Source organism: Cydia strobilella, chromosome 20 (genome assembly GCF_947568885.1).
Source record: "Cydia strobilella chromosome 20, ilCydStro3.1, whole genome shotgun sequence".
NCBI classification, from domain to species: domain Eukaryota; kingdom Metazoa; phylum Arthropoda; class Insecta; order Lepidoptera; family Tortricidae; genus Cydia; species Cydia strobilella.
In genome coordinates, this window is record NC_086060.1 from 6,937,454 (window position 1) to 6,959,938 (window position 22,485).

The 22,485-nt window shown below is 37.5% G+C and overlaps 2 protein-coding genes across 2 annotated transcripts in view; one reads left to right on the plus strand and one right to left on the minus strand.

The window, feature by feature from the left end:
* The window catches only part of LOC134750780 (uncharacterized), a 116,971-nt gene that overhangs the window by 46,878 nt on the left and 47,608 nt on the right, over positions 1–22,485 (minus strand). The gene's annotated exons all lie outside the window — the stretch shown is intronic.
* Positions 5,317–10,127, plus strand: LOC134750610 (uncharacterized). Its single transcript, XM_063685817.1, has 2 exons — positions 5,317–6,490; positions 9,622–10,127. The coding sequence occupies exons 1-2, from the start codon at positions 5,498–5,500 to the stop codon at positions 9,637–9,639; spliced, it is 1,011 nt and encodes a 336-aa protein (XP_063541887.1). The 5' UTR covers positions 5,317–5,497; the 3' UTR covers positions 9,640–10,127.

Below are 22,485 nucleotides of genomic sequence, written 5' to 3' on the forward strand. Positions count from 1 at the left end.
ACAAACTCTGAAAAAGTTTTAGGCTGCTGGGTGTTATTCTGGATTTTGAGGTAGCCACGGTCTTTCAATGTTCACGAATTATACCTCATTTGAAAGAGTTTTTCATGCCGCTTCTTACTTCAAATGAATTTGTATAAAAAACATCCAAGACGCAAGAACAAATTAAGGGTACACGGAAAGAACATGTCTAGTCAATTTAGTAACATGTTGAGTAATCGCGGTTTTAAAATTTGGAACCATGTCAAAATGTATGGTAATTCCGTGACCAGGTCTTTTTTAACTAAAAAAAAAGTTGTGTTACATATATTATACAGTGGTAGCAAAATATATAACTAATAGTTCATTAAGAGCTCTACATTTTGAAATGAAAATCTCATTTTCCGAAAAAAGTGACTAGACATGTTCTTTCCGTGTACCCTTCAAATATTCGTGCCCATCACGCAAATAAATGCCTCTGCCGGGATTCGAACCCAGGAATACGATAAGAAATGTATACCGGTACGATGCTTTATTGATTCGGGCGCACAGAAGACTTATTTACGTCGCGATATAATAGAAAGTTTAAATTTGAAGCCTGTTGGAAAAGAAATCATGTCGAATTGTCTTTTTGTCGGGATCGAAACTAAAAAGGAACTGTTTTATACCTACGAGTTCACCGTAGCAAGCTTGGATAAGAAGTTTCAACGTACAATGACTGCGCGAGACAAGTCTAAGCTCTGCGGGTACGTTCCTCGTTTAAATGTAAATCATGAAATGTTCAAAGAGTTACAGAATAGTAGATTGTTAACCAAGGGATGAAAGGCATTAATTTCTACCGAGGTATTTTGGCGCTCGAACGCAGTGAGAGCGCCAATAGTCCGAGGCAGAAAGGATGCCTTTCACCCGAGTTAAACACTCTACTTTTCATTTCGAATACGAGGAAAGTAAAATGCATGTTTTTTTAAAAACATGACTATGTATACATTTATATAGTATATGTTGAGGGTACTTTCAATTAACAATTCAAGCAAAAGAATCTTTATTTATGGAATGGAGAGTCAAATATCAGAATGGAAATTGTATAACAAATCCATTTAAACTCTAATTTCAATTGCTTATCGTAAAAAAAAATTGATTGTAATGTACTGTAATGTACTGTAATGTAATGTAATGTAATGCACAAAGTGTAATGTAGACAGCCTCTCATCGAAATCTTGACGAACTGAAAAAGTTTTAGGCTGCTGGGTGTTATTCTGGATTTTGAGGTAGCCATACTCTTTCAATGTTCACGAATTATATCTCATTCGAAAGAGTTTTTGATGCCGCTTCTTACGATACTAGACACAAAGTGTAATCTATACAGCTTCTCATCGAAATCTTGACAAACTCTGAAAAAGTTTTAGGCTGCTGGGTGTTATTCTGGATTTTGAGGTAGCCATACTCTTTCAATGTTCACGAATTATATCTCATTTGAAAGAGTTTTTGATGCCGCTTCTTACGATACTAGACACAAAGTGTAATCTAGACAGCTTCTCATCGAAATCTTGACAAACTCTGAAAAAGTTTTAGGCTGCTGGGTGTTATTCTGGATTTTGAGGTAGCCATACTCTTTCAATGTTTACAAATTATATCTCATTTGAAAGAGTTTTTGATGCCGCTTCTTACGATACTAGACACAAAGTGTAATCTAGACAGCTTCTCATCGAAATCTTGACAAACTCTGAAAAAGTTTTAGGCTGCTGGGTGTTATTCTGGATTTTGAGGTAGCCATACTCTTTCAATGTTCACGAATTATATCTCATTTGAAAGAGTTTTTGATGCCGCTTCTTACGATACTAGACACAAAGTGTAATCTAGACAGCTTCTCATCGAAATCTTGACAAACTCTGAAAAAGTTTTAGGCTGCTGGGTGTTATTCTGGATTTTGAGGTAGCCATACTCTTTCAATGTTCACGAATTATATCTCATTTGAAAGAGTTTTTGATGCCGCTTCTTACGATACTAGACACAAAGTGTAATCTAGACAACTTCTCATCGAAATCTTGACAAACTCTGAAAAAGTTTTAGGCTGCTGGGTGTTATTCTGGATTTTGAGGTAGCCATACTCTTTCAATGTTCACGAATTATATCTCATTTGAAAGAGTTTTTGATGTCGCTTCTTACGATACTAGACACAAAGTGTAATCTAGACAGCTTCTCATCGAAATCTTGACAAACTCTGAAAAAGTTTTAGGCTGCTGGGTGTTATTCTGGATTTTGAGGTAGCCATACTCTTTCAATGTTTACGAATTATATCTCATTTGAAAGAGTTTTTGATGCCGCTTCTTACGATACTAGACACAAAGTGTAATCTAGACAGCTTCTCATCGAAATCTTGACAAACTCTGAAAAAGTTTTAGGCTGCTGGGTGTTATTCTGGATTTTGAGGTAGCCATACTCTTTCAATGTTCACGAATTATATCTCATTTGAAAGAGTTTTTGATGCCGCTTCTTACGATACTAGACACAAAGTGTAATCTAGACAGCTTCTCATCGAAATCTTGACAAACTCTGAAAAAGTTTTAGGCTGCTGGGTGTTATTCTGGATTTTGAGGTAGCCGTACTCTTTCAATGTTCACGAATTATATCTCATTTGAAAGAGTTTTTGATGCCGCTTCTTACGATACTAGACACAAAGTGTAATCTAGACAGTTTCTCATCGAAATCTTGACAAACTCTGAAAAAGTTTTAGGCTGCTGGGTGTTATTCTGGATTTTGAGGTAGCCATACTCTTTCAATGTTCACGAATTATATCTCATTTGAAAGAGTTTTTGATGCCGCTTCTTACGATACTAGACACAAAGTGTAATGTAGACAGCTTCTCATCGAAATCTGACAAACTGAAAAAGTTTTAGGCTGCTGGGTGTTATTCTGGATTTTGAGGTAGCCATACTCTTTCAATGTTCACGAATTATATCTTATTTGAAAGAGTTTTTGATGCCGCTTCTTACGATACTAGACACAAAGTGTAATCTAGACAGCTTCTCATCGAAATCTTGACAAACTCTGAAAAAGTTTTAGGCTGCTGGGTGTTATTCTGGATTTTGAGGTAGCCATACTCTTTCAATGTTCACGAATTATATCTCATTTGAAAGAGTTTTTGATGCCGCTTCTTACGATACTAGACACAAAGTGTAATCTAGACAGCTTCTCATCGAAATCTTGACAAACTCTGAAAAAGTTTTAGGCTGCTGGGTGTTATTCTGGATTTTGAGGTAGCCATACTCTTTCAATGTTCACGAATTATATCTCATTCGAAAGAGTTTTTGATGCCGCTTCTTACGATACTAGACACAAAGTGTAATCTAGACAGCTTCTCATCGAAATCTTGACAAACTCTGAAAAAGTTTTAGGCTGCTGGGTGTTATTCTGGATTTTGAGGTAGCCATACTCTTTCAATGTTCACGAATTATATCTCATTTGAAAGAGTTTTTGATGCCGCTTCTTACGATACTAGACACAAAGTGTAATCTAGACAGCTTCTCATCGAAATCTTGACAAACTCTGAAAAAGTTTTAGGCTGCTGGGTGTTATTCTGGATTTTGAGGTAGCCATACTCTTTCAATGTTCACGAATTATATCTCATTTGAAAGAGTTTTTGATGCCGCTTCTTACGATACTAGACACAAAGTGTAATCTAGACAGCTTCTCATCGAAATCTTGACAAACTCTGAAAAAGTTTTAGGCTGCTGGGTGTTATTCTGGATTTTGAGGTAGCCATACTCTTTCAATGTTCACGAATTATATCTCATTTGAAAGAGTTTTTGATGCCGCTTCTTACGATACTAGACACAAAGTGTAATGTAGACAGCTTCTCATCGAAATCTGACAAACTGAAAAAGTTTTAGGCTGCTGGGTGTTATTCTGGATTTTGAGGTAGCCATACTCTTTCAATGTTCACGAATTATATCTTATTTGAAAGAGTTTTTGATGCCGCTTCTTACGATACTAGACACAAAGTGTAATCTAGACAGCTTCTCATCGAAATCTTGACAAACTCTGAAAAAGTTTTAGGCTGCTGGGTGTTATTCTGGATTTTGAGGTAGCCATACTCTTTCAATGTTCACGAATTATATCTCATTTGAAAGAGTTTTTGATGCCGCTTCTTACGATACTAGACACAAAGTGTAATCTAGACAGCTTCTCATCGAAATCTTGACAAACTCTGAAAAAGTTTTAGGCTGCTGGGTGTTATTCTGGATTTTGAGGTAGCCATACTCTTTCAATGTTCACGAATTATATCTCATTTGAAAGAGTTTTTGATGCCGCTTCTTACGATACTAGACACAAAGTGTAATCTAGACAGCTTCTCATCGAAATCTTGACAAACTCTGAAAAAGTTTTAGGCTGCTGGGTGTTATTCTGGATTTTGAGGTAGCCATACTCTTTCAATGTTCACGAATTATATCTCATTTGAAAGAGTTTTTGATGCCGCTTCTTACGATACTAGACACAAAGTGTAATCTAGACAGCTTCTCATCGAAATCTTGACAAACTCTGAAAAAGTTTTAGGCTGCTGGGTGTTATTCTGGATTTTGAGGTAGCCATACTCTTTCAATGTTCACGAATTATATCTCATTCGAAAGAGTTTTTGATGCCGCTTCTTACGATACTAGACACAAAGTGTAATCTAGACAGCTTCTCATCGAAATCTTGACAAACTCTGAAAAAGTTTTAGGCTGCTGGGTGTTATTCTGGATTTTGAGGTAGCCATACTCTTTCAATGTTCACGAATTATATCTCATTTGAAAGAGTTTTTGATGCCGCTTCTTACGATACTAGACACAAAGTGTAATCTAGACAGCTTCTCATCGAAATCTTGACTAACTCTGAAAAAGTTTTAGGCTGCTTTGTGTTATTCTGGATTTTGAGGTAGCCATACTCTTTCAATGTTCACGAATTATATCTTATTTGAAAGAGTTTTTGATGCCGCTTCTTACGATACTGGACACAAAGTGTAATCTCGACAGCTTCTCATCGAAATCTTGACAAACTCTGAAAAAGTTTTAGGCTGCTGGGTGTTATTCTGGATTTTGAGGTAGCCACGGTCTTTCAATGTTCACGAATTATACCTCGTTTGAAAGAGTTTTTCATGCCGCTTCTTACTTCAAATGAATTTGTATAAAAAACATCCAAGACGCAAGAACAAATTAAGGGTACACGGAAAGAACATGTCTAGTCAATTTAGTAACATGTTGAGTAATCGCGGTTTTAAAATTTGGAACTGTGGGTAGATCTGATATTGGTTATATTTATATACGCATGTGGGTAAGTACCTAAATAAAGTACGGCCAGTCTCCGCCCGAACTTGGTGTTTCATTTACATCTTTAACATGGCGCAGCCGAAATAAAAGAATCTACATTGAAAATTGTTTGAAGATATTGTGTTTTACGGTCCACGTAGTTAACTGTGTGTATACGTGCTGTAGAAGATTCGATTTGGTGACAATTAGTGGAAGTAATTTTGTGAACTTTGATCATGGACTCGATATTGCCACCGCCGCCGCCATTTTCGTTCGTTAATAGTTTAGAAAATGTTACGACGGGAAATTTATCAAAAGAGTGGGAAAAATGGAAGAACGCATTTCTCATTTATTATGACGCGTGTGAGCTGTCGAAAAAAGACTCGAAAGTACAATTAAGCATCCTTTTACATATCGTCGGCGAGCAGTGCCGAGAAGTGTACGAGCAATTTGATAAATCGTCGATAACGAAATCATCGGAGTTACTGGATAAGTTTGACTCATTTTTCCTGCCTAAAAAGAATCTTACTATTGAACGGCACAGATTTTTTACTCGCGATCAAAAGGAAGGCGAGTCTATCGAACAATATTCGTTCGAGTTAAAAAAATTGGCGAGTTCGTGTGAATTTAAAGACCTAATGGAGACTTTAATTCGGGATAGACTTATTTGTGGAATAAAGGACCACGCGATTCGGGAAAGACTACTACGGGAACCAGATTTAACTTTGAAAAAATCATTAGATATTTGCAATGTTGCGCAAATTTCGAAGGTACAGGCCGGAGCCATCAAAAAAGAATCTGTGGAGCATCATGCCTATGCGGTACAAAGAGATTATTTTGGGCATCACGGAGTACTGCGGGAAGACAGTAGTGAAATTAGTGATGTAAATCGGGTAATGTGGGTATCCCGGCGAGGAGCGCCCGCGCATCGAGGAGCAGCGCGCGGGTGGCCCCGCGGTCGTAGGCAGCCATCGCGCCCCCGTGCGCCGCCCGCTCACCCGCCCGCGCCGCCAGTGCAGCGCTGGAATCTACCGATGCAACGAAATCAACTGACGTACGAACACGGTCGTAGTAGTGAGCGTAGTGCATGGTGTTCAATGTGTGGTTATGAACATGGGAACTCCAGATGTCCTGCTGCAGGAAAGAGGTGTTTGAACTGCAACCGATTTGATCACTTTTCTCGGATGTGCAAAATTTACGAGATTCAAGCGGATGACTCAACCGATCAGGTACGAGTAATATATTATCTTTCTGATTCTCAAAGTGATTGGTCTGTCGATTTGACAATTAATGATAGTAAGTTAAAATTTAAATTGGACACTGGGGCCGACGTGAACATCATCCCGCGTACCTGTTTGCGAAATTTAGGTATATCTGAGCGAGAGTTAGGAATGTCTTTAGTCCGATTAACGGGTTATTCTGGTACGGGCATAAAAGTTGTAGGCCAGTGTAATTTAAAGGTGCAGCATAGAAATCGTAGTTACATTGTAGATTTTACAATAGCCGATGTAGATTCGCCACCTGTTTTAGGCCGTGACTCATGTCGCGAGTTAAATTTAGTAAAGTTAGTATTGGAAGTGAACAGTGATAAGGAATGTAATTTAAATGATAGCATTTTTACAGAGTACAGAGACGTTTTTGAGGGGGTAGGTTGTATGCCAGGCCATTATAAAATTGAGCTTAACGAAAACGTCAGGCCAGTGGTGCATGCTCCTAGGAAGCTCCCTGTGGCCTTGAAAGATTCGGTAAAGAGTAAATTGGACGAAATGATTAAAGACGGAGTTATTGCAAAGGTTGAGGGCCCAACAGACTGGGTCAACAGCATGACAGTAGCTAGAAAGGCCAACGGGGACATAAGGATTTGTTTGGATCCGCGTGATTTAAATTTAGCAATCAAGCGCGAGCATTTTAAACTGCCCACTTTGGACGAAATTACAGCTAATCTAGGTGGATCCAAGTATTTCAGTACTTTGGATGCCAAACAGGGTTTCTGGCAACTAAAATTACATGCTGATAGTACAGACCTTTGTACATTTAATACCAGTTTCGGTAGATATAAATTCTTGCGTCTTCCTTTCGGAATTTCATCTGCATCGGAAGTGTTTCATAAAAAAATGTATGAGCACTTCGACGACATTCCAGGTGTTTGTTTATTTGTAGACGATTTACTTATTTACGGCAGTTCTAAGGAGGAACACGACCGTAGATTGAAAATGGTATTTGACAGATGTAGAGAAATAAATTTAAAACTGAATTTAAATAAATGTAAAATTGGATTATCGGAAATTAAATATTTAGGTCACAAGATCACTCCTCACGGCATTTACCCTGACGATGCGCACACGTCCGCTATAAAAAATATGCCACGTCCATTGAACGTAAAGGACTTAGAACGTTTTCTAGGTATGGTTAATTATGTTGGTAATTTTATACCCAATTTATCTGAAAGGAATCATACTTTGAGACAGCTTCTTAAGAAAGAAGTTGAATGGCACTGGAATGATGAGCACGAAAAGTCATTCAATAGTCTTAAAGAATGCTTGACAAGCGTTCCGATCTTACAATATTACAGTTTGGACACCCCAGTCGTGATATCGGTAGATGCTTGTAAAAACGGTCTAGGATGTTGTCTTATGCAGAATAATTTGCCTGTGTGTTACGCGTCACGCGCTATGACTAAAGCTGAGCAATCATATGCTCAAATTGAAAAAGAGCTTTTGGCTTGCGTGTACGCATGCGAAAAGTTTTATACATACATATACGGTCGAAGCGATATTACTGTAGAAACTGACCACAAACCACTCGTCAGTATTATTAGCAAGCCAATAGCATCGGCTCCGGCACGTCTACAGAGAATGCTATTGCGTCTACAACCGTATTCTTTTAAATTAATTTACAAGCCAGGTAAATATTTGTTTATTGCCGATACGCTGTCGCGCGCTGTAGAACCGGCCAGTGCGCCGATAATAGAACCGCGAGATTACCTAGATGCCCGAGCACAAATTTGTGCTGTGGCAGTTAGTAACCCGCTTGTAGACACACATTTTATGCAAATTCAGAAGTTAACACAAGAAGATACGGAATTACAATTGTTGGCAAAGTATATAAAAAATGGGTGGCCAAATAACAAACAAGAAGTATGTAATGAAGTTAGGCCCTACTGGGGATACCGGGATGAATTAACTGAGGCTTACGGTATGCTATGGAAGGGCGATAGAATAATTATTCCCTCCGAGATGCGTAGTGAATTGTTAAGGCGGGTGCACATTGGTCACCTTGGTCTCGAAAAATGTAAATTGAGAATTCGTGAAATAATGTTTTGGCCAAATATGAATTCACAGTTAGAAGACTTAATCAATAATTGTCAACCCTGTTTATTATTTAAAAATGAAAATAGAAAGGAAACACTTATTTCGCATGAAGTTCCTAGCAGAGCATGGTCAAAAATCGGTGCCGACATTTTTCACTGGAATGATAAAAAGTATTTAATAGTTGTCGACTACTACAGCAAGTATGTAGAAGTGGTAGAATTAAAGTCGTTGACATCTGACAATGTAATTCAGCATATGAAGATAATTTTCAGCTGCCAAGGTATTCCAGATATAGTTATGTCTGATAATGGCCCTGAATTCAGTTCCCAAAACTTTAAGTTATTTGCTCAAACATGGAAATTTCAGCATGTCACTTCTTCGCCCCATTACGCCCAGTCAAATGGCCAAGTGGAGCGAACTATACAAACGGTTAAGAAGATTTTCAAGAAAACGCAGGTTGATGGTACAGAGTTTAGATTAGCTTTGCTGGAATATTTGAATACCCCTATAAGCAGTACACTCGATTGTCCTTCTCAGTTACTTAATAGCCGCAAATTGAGAAGTATAGTTCCTTGCCCACCGAAACTTCTTAAACCAAAAATTTCAAAGCATGTTAGATCCGAGCTTCAATTACGGCAAAATAAGCAAAAGGACTATTATGATAAAGGTGCGCGAGATTTAACTCCCCTTGTACCAGGTCAGAAAGTAAAAGTTAGGGTTAATAAAAAGTGGGTCAACGGTATTGTGCAATCGATCCGTGGAATACGATCGTATGCAATACAAATAATAGGAGGAGGCACTTTAATAAGAAACCGGCGTCACCTAATATGTGATTCTGATAATCGTTCGGAATCCCAATCTGAAAGCCCTGTGTGTCTCCTGCCTTATGACGACTTAGACATTCCAACTGATAACGCCGCGATGACGTCACTCTCGAATGCTTCACGTATGCAGCGGTCGGACACCTGCACTGCAAGCGATTCTCGCCCGGTCCCGGTGTCTAATGATAATAATGCAAACAATAATCTGTATATTACTCGTTCCGGCAGGACGGTTATACCACCTGATCGATGGGGCTACTAAACGTGCAGACTGATGACACTGATGACTCATCAAGTCGTGGAAAAAAAAAGAAATCTATTAAAATGTAATATATATCATATATATTCATAAATAAATAAAGCACCTGTATAAAAACATCATTTTGTAATGTGCAATGCTTTTGGCTTAATAAGTTTATATCTCACGTTCAAAATTTAACCTATTAATGGAAACATGTTATCATAATAAATCCATGATAAATTATAATTTGTAGGTACAAATAATTATTGTTATTATATGTTTTATGCATAAGTATGTGTTCAAGTTTCATAAAATAAAAAAATAAATAAAAAGTGCATGTTAATTCATAGATTATAACAATTAAAATTAAACTTAGGTACCTATAAATAAAGCAGGGTATTAAGTACATTGCAGTAATAAGCACAGTGTAAATTATTAAATAAATAAAAATAAAATACTATCCACCAAGTCTACTTACAGTCAATTTGTCATAGTAAAATACATTTGTTTTTATATAGGAATTTATGTCAAATGCAGATATTCTATAATTTCTGGATCAATATAAATCTTTAATATTGTTTATAAAATTAGTAATAATTCAATGATGCTATCATGTATTATATTTAACGTTCATATCTTTCTTTATTGTTTGTAAAGAATAGATGTTGAAAATGCAATGTGAAGATATACTTAATAGTGAATTTAATGTACTCTGCCTACCTAATTTTTTGTTGTTGTTTAGAAAAAGGATAATGTAGTAACTTAATTCAATTGTATACAATTATTATAAAAGGGAGGTTGTGGGTAGATCTGATATTGGTTATATTTATATACGCATGTGGGTAAGTACCTAAATAAAGTACGGCCAGTCTCCGCCCGAACTTGGTGTTTCATTTACATCTTTAACAGGAACCATGTCAAAATGTATGGTAATTCCGTGACCAGGTCTTTTTTAACTAAAAAAAAAGTTGTGTTACATATATTATACAGTGGTAGCAAAAGATATAACTAATAGTTCATTAAGAGCTCTACATTTTGAAATGAAAATCTCATTTTCCGAAAAAAGTGACTAGACATGTTCTTTCCGTGTACCCTTCAAATATTCGTGCCCATCACGCAAATAAATGCCTCTGCCGGGATTCGAACCCAGGAATACGATAAGAAATGTATACCGGTACGATGCTTTATTGATTCGGGCGCACAGAAGACTTATTTACGTCGCGATATAATAGAAAGTTTAAATTTGAAGCCTGTTGGCAAAGAAATCGTGTCGAATTGTCTTTTTGTCGGGATCGAAACTAAAAAGGAACTGTTTTATACCTACGAGTTCACCGTAGCAAGCTTGGATAAGAAGTTTCAACGTACAATGACTGCGCGAGACAAGTCTAAGCTCTGCGGGTACGTTCCTCGTTTAAATGTAAATCATGAAATGTTCAAAGAGTTACAGAATAGTAGATTGTTAACCAAGGGATGAAAGGCATTAAATTCTACCGAGGTATTTTGGCGCTCGAACGCAGTGAGAGCGCCAATAGTCCGAGGCAGAAAGGATGCCTTTCACCCGAGTTAAACACTCTACTTTTCATTTCGAATACGAGGAAAGTAAAATGCATGTTTTTTTAAAAACATGACTATGTATACATTTTTATAGTATATGTTGAGGGTACTTTCAATTAACAATTCAAGCAAAAGAATCTTTATTTATGGAATGGAGAGTCAAATATCAGAATGGAAATTGTATAACAAATCCATTTAAACTCTAATTTCAATTGCTTATCGTAAAAAAAAATTGATTGTAATGTACTGTAATGTACTGTAATGTAATGTAATGTAATGCACAAAGTGTAATGTAGACAGCTTCTCATCGAAATCTTGACGAACTGAAAAAGTTTTAGGCTGCTGGGTGTTATTCTGGATTTTGAGGTAGCCATACTCTTTCAATGTTCACGAATTATATCTCATTCGAAAGAGTTTTTGATGCCGCTTCTTACGATACTAGACACAAAGTGTAATCTAGACAGCTTCTCATCGAAATCTTGACAAACTCTGAAAAAGTTTTAGGCTGCTGGGTGTTATTCTGGATTTTGAGGTAGCCATACTCTTTCAATGTTCACGAATTATATCTCATTCGAAAGAGTTTTTGATGCCGCTTCTTACGATACTAGACACAAAGTGTAATCTAGACAGCTTCTCATCGAAATCTTGACAAACTCTGAAAAAGTTTTAGGCTGCTGGGTGTTATTCTGGATTTTGAGGTAGCCGTACTCTTTCAATGTTCACGAATTATATCTCATTTGAAAGAGTTTTTGATGCCGCTTCTTACGATACTAGACACAAAGTGTAATCTAGACAGCTTCTCATCGAAATCTTGACAAACTCTGAAAAAGTTTTAGGCTGCTGGGTGTTATTCTGGATTTTGAGGTAGCCATACTCTTTCAATGTTCACGAATTATATCTCATTCGAAAGAGTTTTTGATGCCGCTTCTTACGATACTAGACACAAAGTGTAATCTAGACAGCTTCTCATCGAAATCTTGACAAACTCTGAAAAAGTTTTAGGCTGCTGGGTGTTATTCTGGATTTTGAGGTAGCCATACTCTTTCAATGTTCACGAATTATATCTCATTCGAAAGAGTTTTTGATGCCGCTTCTTACGATACTAGACACAAAGTGTAATCTAGACAGCTTCTCATCGAAATCTTGACAAACTCTGAAAAAGTTTTAGGCTGCTGGGTGTTATTCTGGATTTTCAGGTAGCCATACTCTTTCAATGTTCACGAATTATATCTCATTTGAAAGAGTTTTTGATGCCGCTTCTTACGATACTAGACACAAAGTGTAATCTAGACAGCTTCTCATCGAAATCTTGACAAACTCTGAAAAAGTTTTAGGCTGCTTTGTGTTATTCTGGATTTTGAGGTAGCCATACTCTTTCAATGTTCACGAATTATATCTTATTTGAAAGAGTTTTTGATGCCGCTTCTTACGATACTGGACACAAAGTGTAATCTCGACAGCTTCTCATCGAAATCTTGACAAACTCTGAAAAAGTTTTAGGCTGCTGGGTGTTATTCTGGATTTTGAGGTAGCCACGGTCTTTCAATGTTCACGAATTATACCTCATTTGAAAGAGTTTTTCATGCCGCTTCTTACTTCAAATGAATTTGTATAAAAAACATCCAAGACGCAAGAACAAATTAAGGGTACACGGAAAGAACATGTCTAGTCAATTTAGTAACATGTTGAGTAATCGCGGTTTTAAAATTTGGAACCATGTCAAAATGTATGGTAATTCCGTGACCAGGTCTTTTTTAACTAAAAAAAAAGTTGTGTTACATATATTATACAGTGGTAGCAAAAGATATAACTAATAGTTCATTAAGAGCTCTACATTTTGAAATGAAAATCTCATTTTCCGAAAAAAGTGACTAGACATGTTCTTTCCGTGTACCCTTCAAATATTCGTGCCCATCACGCAAATAAATGCCTCTGCCGGGATTCGAACCCAGGAATACGATAAGAAATGTATACCGGTACGATGCTTTATTGATTCGGGCGCACAGAAGACTTATTTACGTCGCGATATAATAGAAAGTTTAAATTTGAAGCCTGTTGGCAAAGAAATCGTGTCGAATTGTCTTTTTGTCGGGATCGAAACTAAAAAGGAACTGTTATATACCTACGAGTTCACCGTAGCAAGCTTGGATAAGAAGTTTCAACGTACAATGACTGCGCGAGACAAGTCTAAGCTCTGCGGGTACGTTCCTCGTTTAAATGTAAATCATGAAATGTTCAAAGAGTTACAGAATAGTAGATTGTTAACCAAGGGATGAAAGGCATTAATTTCTACCGAGGTATTTTGGCGCTCGAACGCAGTGAGAGCGCCAATAGTCCGAGGCAGAAAGGATGCCTTTCACCCGAGTTAAACACTCTACTTTTCATTTCGAATACGAGGAAAGTAAAATGCATGTTTTTTTAAAAACATGACTATGTATACATTTTTATAGTATATGTTGAGGGTACTTTCAATTAACAATTCAAGCAAAAGAATCTTTATTTATGGAATGGAGAGTCAAATATCAGAATGGAAATTGTATAACAAATCCATTTAAACTCTAATTTCAATTGCTTATCGTAAAAAAAAATTGATTGTAATGTACTGTAATGTACTGTAATGTAATGTAATGTAATGTAATGTAATGCACAAAGTGTAATGTAGACAGCCTCTCATCGAAATCTTGACGAACTGAAAAAGTTTTAGGCTGCTGGGTGTTATTCTGGATTTTGAGGTAGCCATACTCTTTCAATGTTCACGAATTATATCTCATTCGAAAGAGTTTTTGATGCCGCTTCTTACGATACTAGACACAAAGTGTAATCTAGACAGCTTCTCATCGAAATCTTGACAAACTCTGAAAAAGTTTTAGGCTGCTGGGTGTTATTCTGGATTTTGAGGTAGCCATACTCTTTCAATGTTCACGAATTATATCTCATTTGAAAGAGTTTTTGATGCCGCTTCTTACGATACTAGACACAAAGTGTAATCTAGACAGCTTCTCATCGAAATCTTGACAAACTCTGAAAAAGTTTTAGGCTGCTGGGTGTTATTCTGGATTTTGAGGTAGCCATACTCTTTCAATGTTTACAAATTATATCTCATTTGAAAGAGTTTTTGATGCCGCTTCTTACGATACTAGACACAAAGTGTAATCTAGACAGCTTCTCATCGAAATCTTGACAAACTCTGAAAAAGTTTTAGGCTGCTGGGTGTTATTCTGGATTTTGAGGTAGCCATACTCTTTCAATGTTCACGAATTATATCTCATTTGAAAGAGTTTTTGATGCCGCTTCTTACGATACTAGACACAAAGTGTAATCTAGACAGCTTCTCATCGAAATCTTGACAAACTCTGAAAAAGTTTTAGGCTGCTGGGTGTTATTCTGGATTTTGAGGTAGCCATACTCTTTCAATGTTCACGAATTATATCTCATTTGAAAGAGTTTTTGATGCCGCTTCTTACGATACTAGACACAAAGTGTAATCTAGACAACTTCTCATCGAAATCTTGACAAACTCTGAAAAAGTTTTAGGCTGCTGGGTGTTATTCTGGATTTTGAGGTAGCCATACTCTTTCAATGTTCACGAATTATATCTCATTTGAAAGAGTTTTTGATGTCGCTTCTTACGATACTAGACACAAAGTGTAATCTAGACAGCTTCTCATCGAAATCTTGACAAACTCTGAAAAAGTTTTAGGCTGCTGGGTGTTATTCTGGATTTTGAGGTAGCCATACTCTTTCAATGTTTACGAATTATATCTCATTTGAAAGAGTTTTTGATGCCGCTTCTTACGATACTAGACACAAAGTGTAATCTAGACAGCTTCTCATCGAAATCTTGACAAACTCTGAAAAAGTTTTAGGCTGCTGGGTGTTATTCTGGATTTTGAGGTAGCCATACTCTTTCAATGTTCACGAATTATATCTCATTTGAAAGAGTTTTTGATGCCGCTTCTTACGATACTAGACACAAAGTGTAATCTAGACAGCTTCTCATCGAAATCTTGACAAACTCTGAAAAAGTTTTAGGCTGCTGGGTGTTATTCTGGATTTTGAGGTAGCCATACTCTTTCAATGTTCACGAATTATATCTCATTTGAAAGAGTTTTTGATGCCGCTTCTTACGATACTAAACACAAAGTGTAATCTAGACAGCTTCTCATCGAAATCTTGACAAACTCTGAAAATGTTTTAGGCTGCTGGGTGTTATTCTGGATTTTGAGGAAGCCATACTCTTTCAATGTTCACGAATTATACCTCATTTGAAAGAGTTTTTGATGCCGCTTCTTACGATACTAGACACAAAGTGTAATCTAGACAGCTTCTCATCGAAATCTTGACAAACTCTGAAAAAGTTTTAGGCTGCTGGGTGTTATTCTGGATTTTGAGGTAGCCATACTCTTTCAATGTTCACGACTTATACCTCATTTGAAAGAGTTTTTTATGCCGCTTCTTACGATACCAGAAGCAATGTGTAATCTGGACAGTGTCCCTAAAAATAACGAAACCATTGAAGAAACGTTGTAGGCTGCCTGTTTGTGAAGTTAGCTGCCCTATGTGTTTTGTGAATAATTTGGCCCTTTTTGGGCTTAACACTTTCAGTTGTGATAAAAAAGTCAAATTTCTTTTAAAAACATGTTGTATATGCTCTTGAAAATGCTTAATATGTGAGTGTACAGGAGGTATATAAAATGACATCTTAATTTGGTTGGATTATCTTGGGCTGCCAGCTTTAGGCTGCTAACTTCACGCCGGTAAAGTATTTTGCCATGTATTATTTGATAGACGAGATATGCTAAGCAAATCATGATAATGATGCGATTGTGTGCTTCATCTGTAATAATCTAATAAAGACCTTTTTATCAGAATTTCTATAGGGATTTCAGATGGAAACGTCGTTATTGCACTTGAAGCATAAGGACCTTTCTGTGGTGAAAAGCCACATTTATATTATATTTATGTTTTTGGTATATTGATATTGTCATATTCGTCATATAATGTTTCCACTTCATAAACAAGTATTTCCCCAAACCAATAACATAATAATAACAAAAAACCCTCAGTAGAACAAGAAGTCTGATTCCGAGCGCGGATGAATTTCCATCTCCCGGACCAACCAGTAGAAAAAATTGGCCTACTGCGAACCACGTTCGACGTCTTGCTTCCCTGTCACACTTACTTACGAATTTACAAGTGCGACAGAGAGGCAACACGTCGAACGTTTTTAGCGTTAGGCCCTCTTGTTGGTTAAAAGCGATCGGACCGGTGTTCGGTCGCAAACACAAATATTGCCTAAGCCCAACGCAGTGATTTTTTCTGCTTCTCCTTTAGTATAAAAATTCACGGCTCTAATGTCTTAGAGCACGCGCAAGTGCATGTCTACGCAGCCGGTGTGCTTTGACCTTTAATTAAATGAATAGCACTCGAAGCTTGCATTCTGTAGTCCTCAGGTTCAGCTCAGGTTAGACTCGCCCACGCTCGTACATCCAATCAGAACACATTGTCAAGAACTAAATAAAGCATTCTGTCCATTCCCATTCAAATGAATACATGGGAGACCTCAATAGGAGGCCGTACAATGCTAAATTCCAATTGCAAAAGTAATATTTGTTATATTTGTATCGATGCTTTCAGTAATGTAACAGAGATTGAGTCTGGAGGTAACAATAAGCTGATAGCGATGAAGATGGACCATAGGCTTGGTATGAAGGCATACGTACTAAAGTGAGGGCTTTTGTTACTGCAAGCCTTGTATGAAAATATGTCACTTAAGATATAAATCAATCAATATCCTGAAACGGTTTTTTTTTGTTACAAACCGACCTGTTGGCCGGTGTAAAACATTTTTTCGCAAGTCTAATTTTTTGTGTAAGTAGTTATAATAGTTATTTGTTTTACAAGGGGGCAAAGTTGTTTAACCTCTCGTGCTAATATTGATACCGGAGCAAGCGAATGATTCCAATATTGAACCACGAGCGTGGCGAGTGGCCACTTAAGGCTGGCAATTCTCTTAGCTATGTCGACAACTTTAGTTCTCCTGCGGATATCCTCATTTCTGATTCGATCACGCAGGGAAACTTCGAGCATAGCTCGCTCCATTGCTCTTTGAGTGACCTTGAGCCTTCTTATGAAGCCCATTGTGAGCGACCACGTCTCTGTTCCGTACGTCATCACTTGCAACACACACTGGTTGAAGACTTTCGTCTTAAGACACTGCGGTATATATATATATATATATATACTTATACCTAAATATAATGTGTCTCTAAAAAACTACAAATTACAATTGTATTCTAAACTGGCAACATTGAGGTGCCGCGCGAAGAGCTGTTTGTTATTTTTGATTTATTTATATAACACAATTAAACTAACTTTCCGCAGATATGAATAAACAATGGACTGTCACAAATATTTTTGCAGCAAGTAAAGGCATAAATCAGAAGTTTGCAAAACTTTCTGCCGGCAAATTTAAAATGCCCATCAGAGCGTGACATCAAAGGGCCGTTATAAATATTTATTAGTCATTACTAAAACTGTCCCAAAATACATGCTACAGCACAGAACTAATAGTTCTGTGTGCTACAGTATGTCCACGAAAAAAAGTGGTCGTGGACGATCTGGTATATCTCTTGCATGCATATTTTCAAGCAGTTTTTATTTTTAATAATTTGTGTATATAATCCATATCCATACTAATATTATAAATGCGAAAGTCTGTCTCTCTGTGTGTTCCCTCTTCACGCTTAAACCGCTGAATCGATTTAGATGAAATTTGACATAGAGATAGGTTGAGTCCCTGAGAAGGACATAGGATAGTTTTTATCCCGAAAATCTTCCCTTAAGAAAGTAAAAACCGGGGTGGAATTGAGATAATTAATGAAGTGCCTGCTATTTAATTTGTGTGCATAATATGCTCAAATTTAATGATTGCTATGAGAATTTTTCCAGGCGCTATACTTACTTTAGCTGCTGTTACTAAGTCCACGCAGTCGAAGTCGCGGGCAAAAGCTACTATATAGTCTAACAAAAATAAAATCTATTTTGTATCAATCAGAAACGTCTGCTAACGATGCTATTAAGCTTAGAAATAAATTAAAAGTAGAAAATTCACTGTAGTGATCCAGTGGTCGTGGGTTCAAAGTCCCACCCAAGACAGATAATTTTTCAACTTTTAATTTATTCCTAAGATAAAAAATAAAATCATATTTTAATGTATGGGTTTGTGTGAGTCTAACGTAATATTATGTTTGTATTTACACAATAGGTAAATCTTTTTAATGAATGTGAAAAGCATGACCACTTTTTTTTCGTGAACTGACTTTGTTTACATAATTTTCGTGAATATAATGTGTTTTTAGGGTTCCGTACCCAAAGGGTAAAAACGAGACCCTATTACTAAGACTCCGCTGTCTGTCTGTCTGTCTGTCCGTCTGCCACCAGGCTGTATCTTTCTCATGAACCGTGATAGCTAGACAGTTGAAATTTTCACAAGTGATGTATTTCTATTGCCGCTATAACAACAAATACTAAAAACAGAATAAAATAAATATTTAAGTGAGGCTCCCATACAACAAACGTGATTTTTTCCCGTTTTTTTGCGTAATGGTACGGAACCCTCCATGCGCGAGTCCGACTCGCACTTGGCTGGTTTTTTTTTTCTATGTGGGTTTTGTTAATTAAAGCGAGTGTTTATTTTTGGAGCCCACCTACATCTACCACAGCTTCTAATCTTGTTATTTATTATGTCCTGGAGGCGTAGGTAATAGGCGTATTCCGATTGTAATAACAGGTTAAGAATTTGTCAGAGTCAGAGTGATATTGTGATATTTCAGTCGAAACTGACGTCTCTGGTTGAAGAAATGTCATATTGACACTGATAGATGATCATAACCATTACAAATCTAGATAAAAAATTTAACCTGTTATTACAATCAGAATACGCCTCCTAATACGAATACGACTTTATCCACGGAAGTCGCTGACCGCGTAGAAGACGCACCGTTAATCAAATAAAAATTTAATTAAAATAGGGCTGGCGTTTACCTCTCCCAGCGTAATATCGCAGCAAAACAGAGAGGTAACGCAGCTAGCGTCATGGATTCAATGCCACAGGCGGAGGTTTTAGAAGGGGTATTCTCTTGATAACTTCTTTTTTTAGTATGTTTTAGTTTTGTTTAACACTAGCGACCCGCCCCGGCTTCGCACGGGTGCAACGCTGATGTATTATACATATAAACCGCCCTCTTGAGTCACTCTATCTAATAAAAAAACCGCATGAAAATCCGTTGCGTAGTTTAAAGATCTAAGCATACATAGGGACAGACAGACAGCAGGAAGCGACTTTGTTTTATACTATGTAATGATTATATTAGTATTTTTTTTAAGTATGTAGTTTTATTTTAAATTGAATTGTTTTATTCTCTTATATATATTTTTTCTTTAATTTTCATTTAAATGAATATGGACTCCTAACTCCATTTACTGTAATCACCCCATTCAAATAACGTGCTACTTCAAAATTCACTCAATTCAGGCGCGCGATGTTAACTTGCTCATACAAAAACACTTTGAAGCGTCCGCTAGAGATGACCGTATGACCGTATTTCTATAACCGTTTTATTTAACGATTATTTTTCAAGAAACGATTTTTGAAGTCAAACGTAAAACTTCTTTAGGCGAGACTAGATGGTAACTTAGATTTTTTTTCTGACAGAAGTAACGCTCAGTGCCAACATAGCGATAAACGTAATCGTCAAAGAAGTTTTACTTCAATCGCGCGATTCGCGCGTATAGATTATACGCACACACTTTTTTTCTGTTAGAAAGTAAAAACAAACATGGACGAATTAGCAACAATAAAGTATTTAAGATGGACTACCAGCTACATAAAAACATTATTGTTCATTGACTTGCTCGTCATTGTGTTGTTTATCCTAGTCACTGGAAAATTAAATACTTTAATCGTCCTAGTAATTTACTATTTTTCCGCTACATACCTACCTAATGCAATAAATAGACGTGGACACGTGACAGATTGACAGTTACTAGCACGATGAACTATTTTTATAAGAAAATATTAACATGAACGTCATACAAAGAAAAAAATATAGTTAAATATGTAGTCAGGAAAAAATAACTGCATGGCATTGTTAATGACAAAGTGTGTCAAATTTCTATAATAATGATATATTATATGATACTTTCCTCACGTTCGTTCCATTCGTTCTCTATAAATCGGTGCAAAGTTAGCTTGGACGGACTCTAATTATTTAACTCTCGCAATAAAACAGCAATGCAAAGAAAATATTTTTAACATTTCATCGTTCCATCAAATACAAGTATTAATATCGCAACGCGATTCCTATAGGTAACTAAATTACTTGGAAAACTGTTACTGAAAACAGTTTCTATTTCGTTACATTTCACGGAAAACGCAAAACGAGCCAGCTTTAGCATCCGCAATTTGGCTGTGTCGTTAAAATCATACGGCTATTAAATATATTATGATTGCGGCCGAATTGCGGGGAATGAGCTGCTAAATTTACGTCAGAGATTCAGAGACACGTTACAGTGTTTTTTTGAGGTAAATGCCTATTATTAATTGTTTAATATGACAATTAAATTAGGGATAGGTGTTGTATATACATAGGTATATCATTATATTGATACATGTGGGTAGCTGAGGAATGTGTGGTAGGTTGAAAATAAAAATAAATCAGTCTTGGTCTAGCTAGCTCGGTGGTTTTACTTAGATCCCTAATCCCGAATACAACATGGTGTCAGGTGTAAATAACTCAGCATATAAATCGTAAATCGGACGTTTTAGTGCCTATAGTGATGGAGGAAAATCAAGTTGCAGGGTTGGCCGCTCAGAATAGCGGCTATGCAAGTTTACAACAGCCCGCGCCGTTATGCGAAGGCGGTAATGGCAATATGGCGGACAATTGGCGTGATTGGAAAAAGACATTCGATTGGTATTTGGTAGCTTCGGGGCGCGATGGGGCATCGGGAAAGGAAAAGTGTGCGTTATTCTTACATATCATTGGTAAAAGTGGGCGTGAAATATATGAAGAATTGGACTTTGAAGAGGCCGAAAAGAACGATTTTAATGTGTTGTGCCGAAAGTTCGAATCGAGGTGTAACCCAACAAAAAACATTAACTTTGAGAGACATATGTTTTTCGAGTGTTCTCAGGGAAGTGACAAGTTTGAGAAATATTTGGCCACATTGAAAGTGAAAAGTAAATCGTGTAAATTTGGGGATCTAAGGGATAGCTTGATTTTGACTCAAATGATACGGGGGATAAAAGATGGCCAGCTGAGGGAAAGGATGCTCAGAAAGTCGGACTTGGAGTTAGGCGACGCCGCAGCATGGTGCAGGGCGGCCGAGGTGGCGAGCGAGCAGGCCGGGGCCGTGTGCGGCGCGGAGCCGCCTGCGCCGAGCGCCGCCGTCGAGCCCGTCGTGGCGCGGCCGCGGGCCGCCGCCCGGCCCGGCCCGCCGCCGCCGGCCGCCCGGCCCCGACCGACGCCCGCTGCTGCCGGTGCCGGTGCCGGTGCCGGCCGGAGCTCAAGGAGATGTTGGAATTGTAGCTACATGCATGACAACAACAGATGTCCAGCGGTGCAAGTGATATGCTTTAGGTGTAACAGGAGAGGGCATTTCGCGAGATGTTGTCGGTCGTCCGGATTTGTGAGTCATACGATGCGTGAGTTATCGTGTCAAACGACGGAGGAAATGAGCGAAGAGGAGGAGTTTATGATAAGGGGAATTGAAGTCGGAAGCGTTGACAAAAAGGACTGGTACGAGTGGATAGTCGTAAACGGAGTGCGGGTGCAGTTTAAATTGGACAGCGGTGCGGATGTGACAGTTATCTCGATAGACAGTTATGTGGCTGCCGGATTTGATAAGCAATTATTATGTAAGACGAGTACAATATTGAAAGAGGTTAGTAAACATATATTACCATTGGCAGGTTGTTTTGAAGCGGATTTAAGTTTTAATAATGCTACAATTAGAGAAAAAGTATATGTGCTAGACGCCGAGTGTGATAATTTGTTAGCGCGAGATGCTTGCGTACAATTAAGGTTGATAAAGCGTATTTATGAAATTAAAGACACTTGCATTAGTAAGATGATAGCGTCGCATAAGCACATTTTTGAGGGAATTGGGCAGTTGCCGGGGTTACATAAGTTAACAATTGATGAAACTGTCCCGCCTGTTGTTAGAGGGTCTCGGAAAATACCAATTAAATTACGGCCAAAATTACAGGAGGAGTTGCAAAGGCTTCAGCAGTT

Bases quoted from the DNA above. Each gene is read 5' to 3' on its own strand.
- LOC134750610 (XM_063685817.1), top strand. From the start codon at position 5,498: ATGGACTCGATATTGCCACCGCCGCCGCCATTTTCGTTCGTTAATAGT.